General features: G+C 39.6%; 1 protein-coding gene across 16 annotated transcripts in view; it reads right to left on the reverse strand.

The window, feature by feature from the left end:
- Positions 1-17826, reverse strand: part of TTLL5 (tubulin tyrosine ligase like 5) — a 315903-nt gene that overhangs the window by 241029 nt on the left and 57048 nt on the right. For 13 of the 16 annotated variants that reach the window (XM_006052845.4, XM_025296474.3, XM_006052851.4 and 10 more), the window contains exons 13-16: positions 9826-9907; positions 8208-8269; positions 6647-6741; positions 4132-4173 (exon numbers count right to left, since the gene is read on the reverse strand). In XM_006052845.4, coding sequence (XP_006052907.4) covers positions 4132-4173; positions 6647-6741; positions 8208-8269; positions 9826-9907 — 281 coding nt within the window. The remainder of the gene's footprint in view (positions 1-4131; positions 4174-6646; positions 6742-8207; positions 8270-9825; positions 9908-17826) is intronic. The other 3 variants (XM_006052853.4, XM_006052852.4, XM_006052848.4) reach the window with 1 other exon arrangement.

The raw sequence follows: 17826 nt of genomic DNA on the forward strand, positions 1-17826 counted from the left end.
GAAGCCTTAACAAATGAATTACAGACACAGGTAAGAGAAAAAGGGGAGAAGAAAGGATAATAAAGAAAAAAAGAAAGAAGAAAAATGCTTATGAGTACCAAGGAGATACTTAGAAATTAAAAGCAAAGAAAAAAGAAATAAGGCTGACTTGAAAGGCCATCAGGATTGTCAAAAATAAGAGCAAAATAGTTTAAATGCAAGCCATTCTGTGGTTTTGACTTTGGACACAAAAACTCAGCTTCATTCTCCGGGTAGTAGATAGAATAAATCCACATACTCCAATGAATTGACTGACTACACTAAGGAAATAAGGCTCCTCTGAACACAAAAAGAACCACTGCCTCTTGCTAGATGACACAAGATTTAAACTACTGGGTTCTCAGATACACTTTTAACTGTCACAGTAAGAATTCTGCCATGCAACATGAATCTAAATTGTTAAAATATCATTAGTACAACTCAGGATACAGAACTACACCCAGGGAAGAAACATGTACACAGCTAACTTTTGTTGCTAGGGAAGAACTGAAAAGTACCAGTTAGGAGAACTGGACAAACACAGAAAATAAAAAAATGGTGAGGCATCCTCAAAGATATCAAAATTGAGGGGTTAAAAAAAAAATCTGTTTGAAAGAGAACACATGCAGAGAATAAAAAAATCTCCCAACGCAATTTTACCAAGTTTGGAATTCTGTGTTAAAAACACATGGATTAGAAACACATCAATTTATATGTGATGCATCTTGCCACCCAGAAAATAAGAAGGACAAGTTTAAGAAGTGAAATGAATCACTGTTATCAAATGAAAGAAAATGAACAAAAAAAGACCACATGTGAACAAATCTGGGTGGAAATAGACCAAAAATGGCTAACAGAGAAGTCTTAAATATAATGGTAACGGGAAGTATACTACTGAGAAATTAGGGGGGGAGAAAAGAAAGCAAGTAAGTAGGTGTGTGTTACAGTAAAAGAAAGAGACATGTAGCATCTGAAAATGTGCAATAAACCTAAGTCAGCAGGTCTGAGAGACATGCATCTTGTTATTAACAGAACTGGCTTTAAAAACAAAAAAACTTACCAAAACCACTTACAATTATGTTTGAAAAATCATGGAGAACTGAGGAGGTACCAGAGGATTAGAAAAAAACAAATGAGGTACCAATCTTCAAAAATGTAAGAAGTATGCTCCTGGTGATTACCGCCTGGTAAGTCTAACTTGAATCCCTAGTAAAATAATGGAACAAATATTAAAAGAAAAAAATCCATAAACATTTAGAGTTTAATGGGTTCATAAAGAATAGTAGTACGGAGACTGCTTTATTTTAAAACATGCTTTAAAATTTTGATTTTTTGGACAAAAGAACAAAAAGGAGGAAAAGCACAAAAATATTTAATGTCTCTGGATGTTAGAGAAGCATCTGTGAAAATTTCATAGAATTTTTACTTTTAGTTTTATTTCCAATCAGGACTCAGTATCATGATATAATAAAATACACCAAATAAAAGCTGAACACAGTTAAAAGACAACTATAAGGTAAGATAAGTAGCAGTGAATCAAATTAGGAGGTGACTGGGTACTGATTAAGCATTGAATTTAGAATACGTATTGGTGTCTGGGAGGATGAATAATAAATTAATTGGGTTGATTTGCATTTCTTGATGATAGTAAATGTGAAAAGACATGACTATAAATAAGTGAATATCAAAATAACACCAGATACTGACAATGGAAAAAGGAAAATCAAAATAGGACTTGAAAGTGTGAAGGGGACTAAATCTTCTGAGGGTTATCTGTGTGTCCAAAACTATCCCAAGTATTTTCCCTATGTTTGATCATTCCTTTCTCAGCATAACTCCATTTGTGTATTACTACCCTCATTTGTAATGTAATTTGTGTAAAACACAAATGGAATTATGGTAAGAAAGGAATGGGAGAAGCCTCTTGAGAGTCCCTTGGACTGCAAGATTAAACCAGTCAATTCTTAAGGAAATCAACCCTGAATATTCATTGGAAGGACTGATGCTGAAGCGGAAGTTCCAATACTTTGGCCACCTGATGCAAAGAACTAACAACTAACTCATTGAAAAAGACCCTGATGCTGGGAAAGACTGAAGGCAGAAGGAGAAAAGGGTGGCAGAGGATGAGAAGGTTTGATAGCATCACTGACTCAGTGGACATGAATCTCAGCAAACTCTGGGAGATAGTGAAGGACATGTAAGCCTGGTGTGCTGCAGTCCATGGGGTCTCAAAGAGTCAGACACAATTTAGCGACTGAACACACACCCTCATTTGATGGATGAGGGAAGTGAGCCTGAGACATAAACGAACTTGCTGAAGGTCTAAGAGTTAGTGACTGGCAGAGTTCAAATTCGAACCCAGGTCTATCTGACCTCAAAGTCCCTGTTCCTTCCACAAAACAATACTGCCTGCCTTGGAACACTAAAATATAATTTCTGTTGAGTGAAAAATATTAAACCATAGGCCTTCAAGGGAAGGGAGAAATGTAGAAAAAGATAATGGATTAAAAAGGAATTATCAGACAACAAGTAAAAAAATGTATCTTCAACAATCTGACAGCACCAAAAAAAGAAATGTTTACAGTCTAAATGGCCAGAGCTAAGAGTTTCTTTTCTTTTTTCACTTAGCTCTGATGAAACTATTGTAGACTTGAAAGCGTTTCATTAACAGAAAGACAGGGACACGGGAGAACATTGCAAAGGACAATAAGAGTTAAGAATTCAATACGTTTAAGACTGCCCCAATAAAGTCACAAGCCTTTGCATCATGTGAGCCGTGCTGAAATACCTAACCACTACAGTGAGACCTTGCTTGTCCATAGGTTGTTTGCAACTTATGAATATTCAAGCAATAGAGGTAGAACAGAATTAAAACAGGTAATGGGACATTAAGATTAGAATTCCATATCAAAGACACTTCTTTGGAGTCAAGTTCAGACGGCTATGAAACAGTACTTTAATGTTCTCCTTAAAGAGATTAGGTCAAGAGATATGTAGAGTATAAGGTCTTTGAAAGCAACAGCCTTGGGTTTTGTCTGTTTTTTTGTTTGCCATGGAGAGGAGCTTGCACACTTAGGTACCTGCTAAATACAAAACACCATTACAGAGTTTTGAATTCCACCAGTTAAACAACAAAACTTGTATTACAAAACTATGCTAATCAGTTACCAAATATTAGACAACACAGCAGGTCTTTTTTTTTTTCCATTTCTTGAATTCATATATACCATGTAAATCACTTTATCAAAAATAATAGCTAGAAACTTACAATTCAAGCTTCCAAGCTTGAAAAAATCTGTATCAGAGAGTACAAACGCCAAAATAAATATATACGGGAGCCTTTTACTGAAGGATTAATAATTGCAAGTGACGCATTTATGAATGGGAACATCTACATCCTCCACATCAACGTATCAAATAGCAGGAGCAGTCCCCTCACTACTACCCTATCACTTCAAAAAGATGCTAAAAAAAATCTGCATAGAGGAAAGCAACAGTGTATCTCACATACTGCTAACAAGAACAGAAGGAAGACACATGCTGATCATTCAGAGACTGAGATCAAATATTCTGTCTTTATTTTATAGGTAGTAACTAAGATAGTAATGATGGCAGCGTTTCTAAGATTCATGACTACATATCACTACATATAAGAAAAGGCTTCTGTTAAAAAACAAACAAACAAACAAATATAGCCCAATATCCAATGTGAAAACATTTCCAACATTAAGCTCCTGACAAGGGTATGTTTCATAAGACACCTGAACAAATGAAAGGTGACTTGTGAACGATGATATTTCCTTTCTGGAATATTTTAGTCAAAGCCATAGATATGCCTCTGAACTGTGTTCATCATCTGGATTCAGCTGCCTCCATCACAGCATGATCACTATCAGAAAAAGAGGATTCAGAAATCCCTGCAACCTCTACTTTTATATACTACATCTGAAAAGATCTCAGCATTCATTTTCACTTATTCTATTTTACATTGTTATACTATTCAAGGAGCAGGTGCATGAAATATATACTGTGAAACGGTGAAGCTAAAAGGCTTTCCATTTGGGGAATGGAGATAAAAGTTTGAATGAACTCTCCATATGATCCAGAACTTACCTGCTTGATGGTTGATGACTGAAACTGTGCAGATACTGGACGCTATAAAAGACAGAAAAATGGAATAAAGCCTTATCTTCTCCTAACATGCCTGTATTTTCCAACTCCTACATCTAATATAAAAAAGAAAAAAATAATCTCCAAGCAGAGAACAAAAGCCAAAGACCTATATTTTGCACTTGAAAGATTAGAGCATTTATTATTTTTCACACCGCATTCTCCTGTGGTATAATCATTCCAGCTTCACCTTCTCACCACTGAGAACTCAATCCCACTGTAACGTACTGAAGATCCTGAAGGTATTAGTCCACCTGGTAAAATGGTCTCACACAGTACATGGAACTAATCTACAGCTTCTTAAGCCTTTAAGTAATTACCCTGTGGACTGCTCATGGATAAAGTCATGCTGTTACCTACCAGTTAGCAGAGCACACAGCGAGTAGGTTCTTCACTATTTGCAAAGTCACCAATAAAAGCTGACAGGCAAGCTAAGAAAAGGGGTCAATTCATTCAAGATTGACATACAGCTACTCCTAGAGTGGAACTTGCAGAAACTCTGTTAAAGCCGCAGAAAAACATTCATAATATTTTATACACAATCCTATGACTCACAGATACTGCAGAAAACAATTTAAAGGAACATGCGTGATTGCCTCAATTCAGTTTTCCTAGTACACCTAGGTTAAACCCTCTACTTTTCTGTTAAAAGTTAAAGAAAACCCTTTGACCTATAATGTACTACTGATCAGGACTTCCCCAGTGGCTCAGGGATAAAGAATTCACCTGCACTGCTGGAGACACCAGAGGGGAGGGTTCGATCCCTGGGTCAGGAGGATCCCCTGGAGGAGGGCATGGCAACCCACTCCGGTTTTCTTGCCTGGAGAATCCCATGGACAGAGGAGCCTGGCGGGCTACCGTCCATGGGGTCGCAAAGAGTTGGATACGACTGAAGCGACTGAGCACACACACACACACACACACACACACAACTGATCAAGTACAACACTGCTGCATGATTTCACTTCTAATCTAATACCCCTTAAAATATAGTTCACCTTGTTCTATACTACAGCACTGATACTAATAGGGAATAATTGGAAAGCAAGAGGTCACAGGCAGCCCGCAAACTAAATCCACCTCACCGACATACTATGTTTCATCTGCAAAGTATTATTTTTTAAATTAAACTTGTTGTCAGTATTTTAAAATAAGATTCCTGATTTCTCTAGAAAGTGAGAATATCTGACAACTCACAGGAGTCATCAGCTAAAGCACAGAAGTAAAGAGTTGTCCTGTTAATGTGAAGCATGCACTACCCACTTTACTGCAGTCATGGCACTCGTGTATCATACCTGGCCCTATTTACTCTGCAATCCTCAGAGGCATTTTGAGGTTTCAAACCCTGTTCTAATGAAAAGCTATCTGAATAAATAATGCATGTAAGCTTAGCAAACAGAAGTAGCAGTACTCTAAATGAGACCAGCAAACAAAAAGAAGAGGAATGGCAGGGAAAAGGGGAGAAATGGAGGGCTAAAGTGGAGGTGGGATGAACGCAGTAGGGAAAAAATAAGGGAAAGAGGAGGAATGGGGAGAAACAGCAGCTGTTTCTGCCTTCAAAGAGCTTACAGTCTCACAGAGGACTACTGGACAATTTAAAGGCAACAAATCAACGAAGGCAAAACAATGCAGTTGAGAACCGGTAAATAATGTTGTAATGAAAAGAAAAGGCCATGACAGAGTGGAATGGATTTAATAAGAAAGGGTCTCCAAACTTCTGAGCAGGTAAGGTAATCAGTCCAGATAGGAAGAGAGGAGGAAAGGGGACCTTTTGGATAAGAAGAAAGGTTAAAGGCAAAGAAACACAAGTGGAAAGTAGCCAGGTCTAGACGGGCAGGGACTGATCAGATGATGGAATGGATAAACCATCAGACAGCTGACTGGTTTACCTGGAACAAAAATGCAGAGTACACAAAGACTGGAGCAACATTGGGTCAAATGAGGTTTCAGACACACCCGCCAAGCTCTCTGCAGACATTTAGCTCATTTAAATTCAGTCAGCACCTCATGATCACTGAGGGTCCTTGTGAAGAGAATCGCATGTAGAGAAGATATTATTTCAATTGAGCATCTTCTCTGCAAAGCTAGCCTGACGATCATAAAGAATGCAGCAGAGTGCTGACGAGAAATTTGCAGACTCCCTCTCTGTGCCTCATTCATGAGCATATCAATGTGAAAAGACTGGGAGCAATTTTTCAAAAGAGAGAGGAAGAAAAAAGAAAGATAATGAAAAAGGAAGCCAAAAGAAAGACAAAAAGCAGAAAGTAACATGGTTTGAAAGCATTAAAAGTGTAAGCTATTAGCCATGGCTGAATATAACTGCCTCCTGCCTAGAATGGTCCCCCAATTCTCCTGCTGTAAGTGACCTTCTAATCATAGTGCTTCAGCTCACTTATTGACAACAGCTGCCACTTTACAATAAGCTTCCTTGGGGCTTTCTGCTGCTGGAACTGCTTACCTGAGGTTTCTGGAAAGGGTTTCGCCTGGAAGAGTCAAACGTGGGGTAAATTGGCCGGGTTGATGTCCGCTGGGCAGGATCTTGACACACAAACCCTGAATGGGGAATGGGAAACATTAAAACTGCCATCTGCTAAGAAATTAGAAGGTTTAGCTGCACCTTTCCTTTCGACGGACAAGCTCGGTTTCACTGCCATAAATCTGATAGAGCTCCATCTTGAAGAGGTTTAGGCATGACTCTCCCATACACATCCTCCACTTGAACTCTGAACTATCACGACTGGAGTGAACAAGAAAGGAAAATATGCAGATTAGTCAGCCTTCCCTGTTGGGAACCGAAATGTGATTCTGATGGACAAAGAGATGGAGACTTTCGATGACATTCAGAGTAAAAGTTCACTTAAAAACACACAGTTGTTAATAAAGACAAATTATTTTAAAGTGGCTTCCTGGATGGTGACTGGAAAATAACAGTGTTGGTTGCTACCAGGAGAATCCAGAAGCAAGTGAGGGGTCTTGTCCTGTTATAGGATCCACTTCTGGAATGTCTAAAAGGGAGAGGGAGAGGGTGGGATGATTTGGGAGAATGGCATTAAAACATGTATAATATCATATATGAAATGAGTCGACAGTCCAGGTTCGATGCATGATGCTGGATGCTTGGGGCTGGTGCACTGGGACGACCCAGAGGGATGGTATGGGGAGGGAGGAGGGAGGAGGGTTCAGGATGGGGAACACATGTATACCTGTAGCAGATTCATTTTGATATATGGCAAAACCAATACAATATTGTAAAGTTAAAAAATAAAATAAAATATATAAAAAATAATAATAATAATAATAAAAAAAAAAGAAAAGTGGTCTACTACTGGCAAGTTCCAAAATATGCACTGTAGATTTTCCAGGGCTTAAGAAATTAGGCTTGGGCTAATCTCACTTATTTCCTAAAAAGAAGCAGATTCTCATCCAAGGAGAAAGGGGGAGCAAAGTTTTACAGCATTTGCTGGTACATCAAGTGCTAGTTCAAGTGCGTCTTATTATGTGTTTTTTGGGGTACTTAAAACAACAACAACAACCCTAAACCCACAACATACCCTCTTGGCAGCCCATCTCCATCTCAAAGTTTTGTTTTATCTACTCACAAAGGGATTTTTTCCTTGTCCTGGCTCAGTTATAACTACTACAGAAGAGATCGTGTTGACACCAGTAAAGACTGCATAGCAGAAACAGCCAGTCTCCTTGGTAACAAAGCCTCTTCAGTGGGTTTCACTATCTCATCTCAGGGTAAAATATATTTTCTCCAGATCTTTGCTTAATTCTCTTCCTCAGCTCATGATTCCTGTGCTCCAGGAATTAGGTCTCAGCCCTAGCTGTGGTTCAGCCTAAGGGCAGAAAGGAGCCAGGAGGTGTAGAAACATATAAACGCTTCCCTGAAAATATAATTTTTGAGTACAAAACATTCAGTATGGCTGAGGAACTGCCAGTTGGCAACACATATAGAGTCTGACAAAATGGATGCTCTACTTCACATTTATGAGTCTTCAGAAAAGAATACTACTCACCTACAACAGTGAACATATCTGAGATCATACTGGCTTTAATCTTTAGGTCCAGAGGTGCATCACTAACAGAATAAAGAAAGAAAAGAGCAATTGATAATTTTATAGGTTAAGAGAATAGCTGCCCTTAACAGCCCTCAATATAAAAGAGCTACCAAATGTCAGTGAGGAGCAACACTAAAGTACATCAAATCCATGGGGGGGAAAATCTGGGCAAAAATTCTAGACATAAAAGCCTGGTGTCAAGCTCATCCTCTGTAAGGCAGGCCCAGCTGTGAGGCACTGACCCACAGACACTCAACCTTTTTATTCCAGAAGGTCTTGTTTGCACAGGGCCATGAACACTGCTTTATTATCACTGTGGATTTTAGAGGTTCAGATTTTTAACATGCTCTTTTATGAGCATGCCCATCATCCAAATTATTTTTTACTGCTATGATCATCAAATCACATTCACATGCAAGAGAAGGAACTTGGGCTATCTTTGTACTTTTTTAAGACTTCATTTTCCATTCTAAATTGATCTCCTTAAGATTGTGTGCTTGCAAATTAAAGCAAAAAAAAACAAAACAAAACAAAACCGTAGCAAAGTATCACCAGACGATAACAGCAGGAACCCACATGGAAACAGAAACAAGAAAGCCTGAAAGCGTGGGGCCTCCCTGTGGTGATGATGCAATGCTGGCTTTGGGGTTGAGGTGTTCCCCCAGAAACCAGCCTCCTCTAACCCCTTACCCTGGGGCTCTCTAACACTGTATGATGTGCATTGCCAGGAAATCTACAAAACACTGACTTAACCTAAGTGTAGGGCAACATCTGAAGCATCTGTATTATCCAGCTCTACACCTTATAATTGGGGTGAAGCCAAACTCCCATCCAACCAAGTAGTCAGTCAGTCTTTATTTGATTACTTGGCATTTTGCCAACATTTTTCATTGTTAAAAATGCAGCAGCTGGGTGGTCTCTGGCATAAATCTCTAGGGTTTTCTAGCTGTTTAGAGAAGCATATAACTAACAGAAACTCTGGCTGTAGCCACAGATAGAAGCAGAGTCTTCTCTGGTATTGGAAAATAAGTTTCTTTCCTTCTTCTAAACGATAGGTTAAAAATAATTTTTTAAAATGTCTGAAGATTTTAGACTTTAATCTTGGATGGATAACACCAGGACATGGACAGGGTAAAAGGACCAGATATTATTTACACACTCCTAGGCCCAGCTCTATACCTTTATGATATGTGTGAGTTAGAGCATGTATAAACTTTTGGTAACAAAGGAAATATATCTCATGTATTTCTTTACCCTTAGCTGAACACCTACAAAGCTTAAAAAAAGTGTGAGAGGGAATGCAGTGGAGATAAAAATGAAAGAAGCATCCCTAGAAGCCCAATAAGACAGTAAACAGAGACTGCAAATTGACTAGTAAGACAGAGGTCCATGGTTGCAATACGGACTCTGATAATATGCCACAAATCCCCCAAATTTAGAAATTCTAATCATCTCAATCTAATAAAGAAGGGGGGAAAAATCTCCTAGTGCCAAGAGAAATGACCAAAAAAATAAGTGCTTTAGTGTTGCTTATTGAAGGTTTGTACTTTGCTAGTTGGTGGAACTGACTACTTACCAGGCCAAAGAAGGAGAGAGATTCACTTCCAACAACCATGGCTTCAGGGTAGAATCTATGAGCACGTCAAAGCCATAGAGTTCTAGAAACACAACATAACACAATACACAAACTCATTTTCCATGTCACAACCAAACAAAGATCTGGAAGTCAATCCGGTCAACTTCCATCAATGGCCTAGAAACTTGCTGAGTATCCAGTGACAGTAGATGCAGAGAACGTTCAAATCCAAGAGAAATTAATCAGGTTCTAGAGATAATAATGCTCCATGGTTTCTATTATCCACTCCTGACATTTCTGAGTTCTATACAGAAAGTTACCTGACTCTAAAAGTTAACAAGCATGATTCTGGTGCTGTGCAGAAGGCTAAAAAAATGTCAGGAAAAGGAATGCAGCAAGTGCATCTAATATCAATGCTGCTGGGCTTGTTTTGGGTTGTTCTTCTCCACCACACTCTGAAAACAGGAAAATCTACTGAAGGCCTCTCTAGGATCTTCCCATCACACTTTTTTAAACCAAGACCTTGCTTTTGCAACCTAGGTCAAAAAAAAAAAAAAAAAAAAAGCACACACACACAAAAAAGGCATAAATCTATTTGTTCTTTCCCCTCTAAGGTTCCAATTCCCCTTTGAAGATAGAAAATAAAATATACCAGCCCAACATAGAAAGACAGAAGAGAAAGGAGGGGGCTAATGGCAGCCAAGCAGGACTACGACAGGTCACAAGAAGGGAAGGAGCCAAGGATCACATTTCCTTTGCTAATTCTTGTCCCTTAAGTCCCCAACTGTTACAAAGCCAGAACCAGGAGTTGGCTCTTCTCCCGGAATGCAGGGATGAGAGGCTAACTTGGAACCTTAGCTGGCAACCTTTACTCTCATTATCATCATTAACAAGGCCCTCTCCACAGTCCTCCTCAGTATACACACATCGAATACATCAGACTTTCCGAAGTCCCACTCATTCTCAAACATCCCACTCTGTGTCCCTCAAATAAACTGTTTGCACACACCTTCTTTGCAAGAGAAAAGACTAGCTTCCTGACAATTCGACCAGAGGTCACAGGCCACACAGCTCACACCCACGGAATACAACCAGGTATTTTCCAGAAATTCATTTTGAGGCAAATTTCTTTACTTCAAGAACTTCTCCATTTCTCAGTCCTCTCAGACACACAGAAGAACAAATGGGAATTTCTAAAAAGATGATGCCAAAGACTCCTTCTGGAACATGGAAGTGTGGTGCAATGGGAATCCAGGGACCCAGGCCCTCCACCACACTGCCCTTCATTCCCTATGGAGCCTGAGAGGATCATCTCTCTCCCTCATATTTATTAGCACACTCTGGCTTCCCTTATCCTCTATCAATCACCATTTGTTGATATCTGTATGCTCAGTTAACCTATAAACAGAATTCCTACTTATGCAACATAGATTCAGGTAGATATGCATTTTTAAATTCTCTCTCAGGAAAAGTTTTTCAGGAAGGAGTTGGTTTCCATAGTACTTATTTAGGATTCCATTTAATTTACAAAAATAATCACAAATTATAAGAGAGTCTGAGACAGGATTCACCCTCATGTAACTACACCAAAATCATATATTATCAAAACTTTAAAGGTGTAAAGAAAAGGAAGCTCCTTTACCTATCTTTTTTTTTTTTTGGTAGCATACTCGTAGCTTTTATGGCCAGTACATTCTTCTGACTATTTTACCCCATCTTCAATCATTCAATAGAATATTCCCCCTTTAATTTGAGAAAAATCTTTCTGTGATACAGCACTAGTAAAGGCATTTAAGAGGAAAAAACTACAAAAACTACAAATCCATGTTAACATTACACAAGCAGAGAAAAGTACAATAGGAGTCTGATTCAAGAAAAACTTTCTCTTCAGTTTTTGAAAGCTGAAGCACAGGATTCAACTATTTCATAAACTGGTAAAATTAATAATAATAATAGCTTAAGGAACAGGACAAGAATAATGACTTATGCACATATTGATCAGATTTGCAGAATCAGCCACAAATGAACACAAATTGAAATCAGAAAAACAAGCAGTAAGACCCGTTATTTAAACACCTCACAATAAGCAGCCGACATATTTACTTAACTCTCTCTCAAATTTAGAGGCAAAGTCCAAGACTCTCAGTTGAAAGGCTGAGAAACCAGTAATGTGGAAAGTAAGAGAAAAGAAAAAAAAACCCAAAGAGAGACAACAGCCTTTATCAGTTCAGTTCAGTTGCTCAGTTTGTCCAACTCTCTGCGACCCCATCGACTGCAGCACTCCAGGCTTCCCTGTCCATCACCAACTCAGGTGAATAAAGTCCACCAGTGCCAAATGATCTCAAAATCAACTCTGAACCTAACCAACATCTGTACACACAGATATACAGATGTGTGACAGCATCGTAGCACACTGCAAAGCCCAGGTCACCTGAGAGGCTGGAACTGGAGGAGAGGACTGGGGTGACAAAGAGAGCACTTGTATCAGGCTTATCTCTTACAACGATCAACTCGGCTTAATCAAAACCATTTGGTTACTTGGCAGGCTACAAGAGTCCTTAGAGCAAATCTTTTAACTTAGGCTTAGTCTTTTCTCTGGACATTACAGATTTTAAAAGGTAAAAAGCATCAATAAGTTGCACTGAGAATATTAAACTTCCTCACCTTTTGATGTATGTTTTAGCAGCAGTGTCTACAATTTCAAAAATTCAGTTATCCATGATGACATACACCAGTGCTCCTGTCATTAAAAGGTGCAGGCAAACTAGGCTTCTCCAGTTCTGAGAGCTAACTTTGTTGGTTCCTCTGTGTTATCTCCATCGTGACCGAAAAACAAGTATCTTCAAAGGACTGTTGCTACCACCTTACTCAACAATGTTTCCCCAAGAAAATTTTCCTTGGAGAGATACAGTTCCTTCAACCCCAGCCAAAACAAAACAAACTTGCAAATCTGACTGGTGCATGGTAAGAAGCAGCCTGACTCCAGATCACATTTTACATTAGCACCCTTATCCCCCTATTTCTTTCAAGCAGTTTCTTAGAAAGCAATCTACACTTAGCCGCATTTGTTTCTTAATGCCTGTTGACTCTCCCACCCAGAGCAATTTGCTTCTGTTGCCATTCTTTAATAACTGACTGTTCTCACTATGATCCCAAAGACTGCCTTGCTGCTTTAAGCCCAAGCACCTGAAAACTGCTGACCACCCCTTACTTATTAGAACTTTCCTCGCCCTTGGTTCCAGGACACTGCTCTCGTCTGACTGTCCTCCTTCTTTCTCTCTGTCTTTCGTCTCTTCTCTTCTGCCCAGCTAGTCACTGGTAGGTTTGCTCAGGGTAGCATCCTCAGGTCTCTTCCCTTCTAAGTTCTAGCTCTTTTTGGCTGCTCTCATGTATTCTCGTAGCTGCAATTAATATTAGGATGATGACATTCCAATCTCTGTCTTTAGTCAAGTGTCTCCTGGACACCAAATCCGTAAATCCAAATGCTATCCAGACAACTTCACTAGGATATCCCACAGGTACTCGACGCTCAACAAAACATAGCTCAATATCTTCTCCCAAAACTTTGTTTGGCTTCCCACTGTTCTTCATCTTGGAAAACCCCACACACTAGTCACCTATGCTACAGACACTCTTCACCACCTGCCAAATGCAACACATTATCATATCTCTTTCTCTATTTCTCTTTAGTCTACTTTCTATATTCCCCTTTGAGGTAAAATTTACATATTTAACGAAATGGACAGATCTGAAGTGTGCTATTTGATGAGTCTTGATACATCCATAAAACCCACATTCGTATCAACACACAGAACACTTCCATCACCCCAGAAAGATCCCTCATTCCCCTTCCTGGTAAATACCCTGCTCCCTGTCACCACACCACCAGAAACTATTATTCTTATTTGTTATACCAGGGATCAGTTTTGCCTATTCTAGAGTCTCATATAAATGGATGCATACAGGATACACTCTTTTGAGTCTGACTTTTCTCATTTAGTATGCTTTTGAGGTTCATCCATCTATCATTATTTCTTATTTGAAGACAGGTTTACTGAGGTGTAATTTACACACAATAAAGTTCACCCTTCTGAATTACAGTTTGATGAATTTTGACAAATGTATGGTTACTCGCCATCACCGATATGTAGAACAATTCTATCACAAATGTTCCCTTTGTCCCTTTGCAGTCAATGCTCTCTCCCGGTCCACTGGCAATCATGATCTGATTTCTGCCTTTTCCAAAAGTCAAATAAACGGAATCACAAAGTACATAGCCGTCTGAGAGCGGCTTCTTTCACTTAGCACTGTGCGTGTGAGATTTAGCTACATCATCACACATGTCAATACTGTAATTCATTCCTTTTACTGCTCAGTAGTATTCCATTTTATAGACCACAGTTTGTTTATCTATTCAACGGGTGATAGACATCTGGGCTGCTTCCAATTTTTGGCGATTATAAATAAAACTGCTACGCACATTCGTGTAAAGCTATTTGCATGAACATATGGTTTCATTTTTCTTGGGTAGATACCTAGGAATGGGAGTGCTGAGTCATGTGGCTAAGTGTATACTGTCACTGTGTTCCTCCTACTGCCAATCATTTCCCTAGCACTAGTCTCTCCCTATTGTAGTCCATTCTCCACATGGCTATCAGAATTATGTTCTAAGACACAAATCTAACAGTCAGATGGAAAGACAGGCAGTGAATCGGTCCAGCAACAGACTCTAATGTCAGGCTGGTTCCTGGAGGACTATAGTCACTTCATGGGGCTTTCTGGGTGGCTCAGCAATAAAGAATCCATCTACAGTGCAGGAGGATCCAAGAGACACTGGTTCAATCCCTGCGTTGGGATAAGCCCATGGAGGAGGGCATGGCAACCCACTCAAGTATTCTTGCCTGGAGAATCCCAAGGACAAAGGAGCCTGGCAGGCTACAGTCCATGGGGTCGCAAAGAATTGAACATGACTGAAGCGACTGAACTACAACACAATAATGTTATACAGTATTCCCTCTGTTATAGTTCTGTCATACAAAGCTATAGGTCAAGTCATGATAAAAGTTAAAGGAAAAATAGTAATCCTGTTTTTCCACTGCTCAAAAAACTCCATAGCTGTCTATTGTCTACAGGATGAATTTATACATGCCAGTGCTTTATAAGGAGCAGGAAATGGCAACCCACTCCAGTATTCTTGCCAGGATAATGCCATGGACAGAGAAGCCTGGAGGACTACAGTCCATGGGGTCGCAAAGAGTTGGACAGGACTGAGTGACTGAGCGCAGTGCTTCACAAAGGGGCCCTAAACTACTTCTATAACCTTGTCTCTCACCACCTAATCCAACTCAGGCTACATCTAGTCACACTGAACTTTTCATTTCAAAACATGCCACTTCCTGTCATGACACTGCATTTTGCATGTCATATTCCCTCTGCTAGGGATGGCCTTCTCTGGCTCCCCGAGGCATAGAGCTGGTAACTCCTCGTATATTCCAAGGGCACCTGAGTCACTCTACTACTTGTCCTGAAATGTGTCATTTCATTTCTGCTTATCTCCACCACTTGAGGGCAGAGGTCACGTCTCATTCATTGCTCTATACCAAACAGCCTGTACTATACAAAGCACACAGGAAGCAATCAAGAAATAATGATTTAAAAAAAAGAAGAAAAAAAAAATTTTTTAATGTAAAACACTACAATTTTTGAGAAAGACAAAATAATTTGCGGCTACTTCCTAAAAATAACCCTAACCAGAAGACTTAATACTCATAATAAAGTCACCAATTACAAAGAAATAGGAGAAATTCTAATTAAGATTTTTACATATTAAGGAGAAATTTAATAAAAAGAGGCATAGAATGGGAGGAAGAAAAAAAAGATTTAACAGAGAAAATAACAGTGCATCCAAGTCCTAAGAAGATTACTAAACATGTCATACCATTAGTTCTGGAAATCAACCTACTAAAACTCCCCAGAAAAAAGGTCCTAGCTGAAGTTGTAATCTTTGAAATTGGAAAGTGCTGACATTAGCCAGTGCTCGCTGTCAGTCAAATGCGATTGTATAATGGAAATTCTTTTCACCTTGCTTTGGATTGGAATTAAAAATCTAAGAAGGAAGACTCTATCTGGGGTCCAGCAGGAAAATTTGGGGAAAAAAAAAAAAAACATACGAAAATCCCAGAGAAAAATGAACTAAATAAAAGAAAAAGCCCAGAGCCAATTTGTTAACTAGTCCAATAAATCAACATGGTATCTGGCTACCATATGTAAAGGTGGACTTGAAGGGAAAATCTAGAAGGTGGTGTAGTGGTAAAGAATCTGCCTGTCAATGTAGGAGATGCAAGAGATGCGGGTTTGATCCCTGTGTTGGGAAGATCCCCTGGAGTAGGAAATGGCAGCCCATTCCAGTATTCTTGCCTGGAAAATTCCATGGACAAAGAAGCCTGGCGGGCAACAGTCCACAGGGTCACAAACAGCTGGACACGACTGAGCATGCACGCACGTACACATGTACTGTTGATTAGAACAGAAAGAGGCCTTTTTTAGGCCTGATCTGCTAAAAAGGATGATATCATTTTTCCTGAGATCTAGTTACAGGAGAACAGAGGGAGAATCCAGGATATGAGGCATGCCAAAAATGGCTGGACGCACCAGAACTTGTATTTATGTGGGTGGAGAGTGAGCCAGAGAGACCTGGCTTTCAAACTTGGCTTTGCCATTTATTAACAGCATGACCTGGGACAAATTATTTAACCTCTCTGAATCTTTTTTCCTTGTCTATAAAACATGAGTAATAAATACCAACAAAACTGTTATGAGGACTAAAGGAAATAGCCAATGAAGTGTGCCTGACAAACAGTAGGTACTTTCTTTTAAGTTCCTTCTACAGTAAACTTCCCTTCCCATCTAAACAGAAGCATTCGATTAGCCAGAAAAGAAAATTATCTCAAAAAGTGAACTGTTTGATGACTTTCATTATTTTTTTTATTGGTCAAGTAGTTTACATTATAAAATGTATGCTGCCCACTGTCAGTCCTTCAGCAAATATTTATGAACAGCCCTACTTTAAGAATGTCAGTTTAGGGGTTTCCCTGGTCGTCCAGTGGTTAAAAAAATCTGCCTTGCAATGCAGGGGACATGGGTTCGATCCCTGGTCCGGGAAGATCCCACATGCCGCAGAGTAACTTAAGTCTGTGAGTCACAACTACTGAGCCTGCCCATCTAGAGCCCATGCTCAGCAAAAAGAGAAGCCCACCCACTGCAACTAGAGAAAGCCCGAGCAGCAGTGAAGACCCGGTGCAGCCAAAAAATAAATAAATTTTGGAAAAGAAAAAAAAAAGAACGTCAGCATAATTACCCCGTGAAATAGTCTTAAACAATATCAATAAAAGGCCAAACCAGCATACATTCCACAAAATAGGGTATATTGAACATGGCGGCAGTGGTTTAGTCGCTAAGTCATGTCTGACTCTTGTGATACCACGGACTGTAGCCTGCCAGCTTCCTCTGTCCATGGGATTCTCCAGGAGAGAATACTGCAGTGGGTTGCCATTTCCTTCTCCAGAGGATCTTCCCCACTCAGGAACTGAACTCAGGTCTCCTGCATTGCAGGCAGATTCTTTACCGACTGAGCTATGAGGGAAGTCCTTATATTGAGCACAGTTCACCAGTCTCTGACCTAAATGGGGCCAGCCTGATCAATTCTACAAGTGGCAGAACAGCTGGTTCATACGCTCTTGGGCTAGAGAGGACCGGGGTCATAGCTTGTTACTTCAGCCATCCTCATACACACAGATGAAACCACTGTCAGCAGCAGCATCTTTAAAGGATAGCTAACATCCTGTTGTTCTTGGCTGCTTTTCTCCAATTGCTCAAAAAAAAATTAAAAAAAAAAAAAAAAAGCTGTTCTCATAGCCAGTTATCTCACATTGCCAATTTCCTAAGCATATTTAAAGGGTTGCTGTTTGTAGCATATATTTCACATGGTACCACATTTTCAAA

This window comes from Bubalus bubalis, chromosome 11, assembly GCF_019923935.1.
Source record: "Bubalus bubalis isolate 160015118507 breed Murrah chromosome 11, NDDB_SH_1, whole genome shotgun sequence".
Lineage (NCBI taxonomy): Eukaryota > Metazoa > Chordata > Mammalia > Artiodactyla > Bovidae > Bubalus > Bubalus bubalis.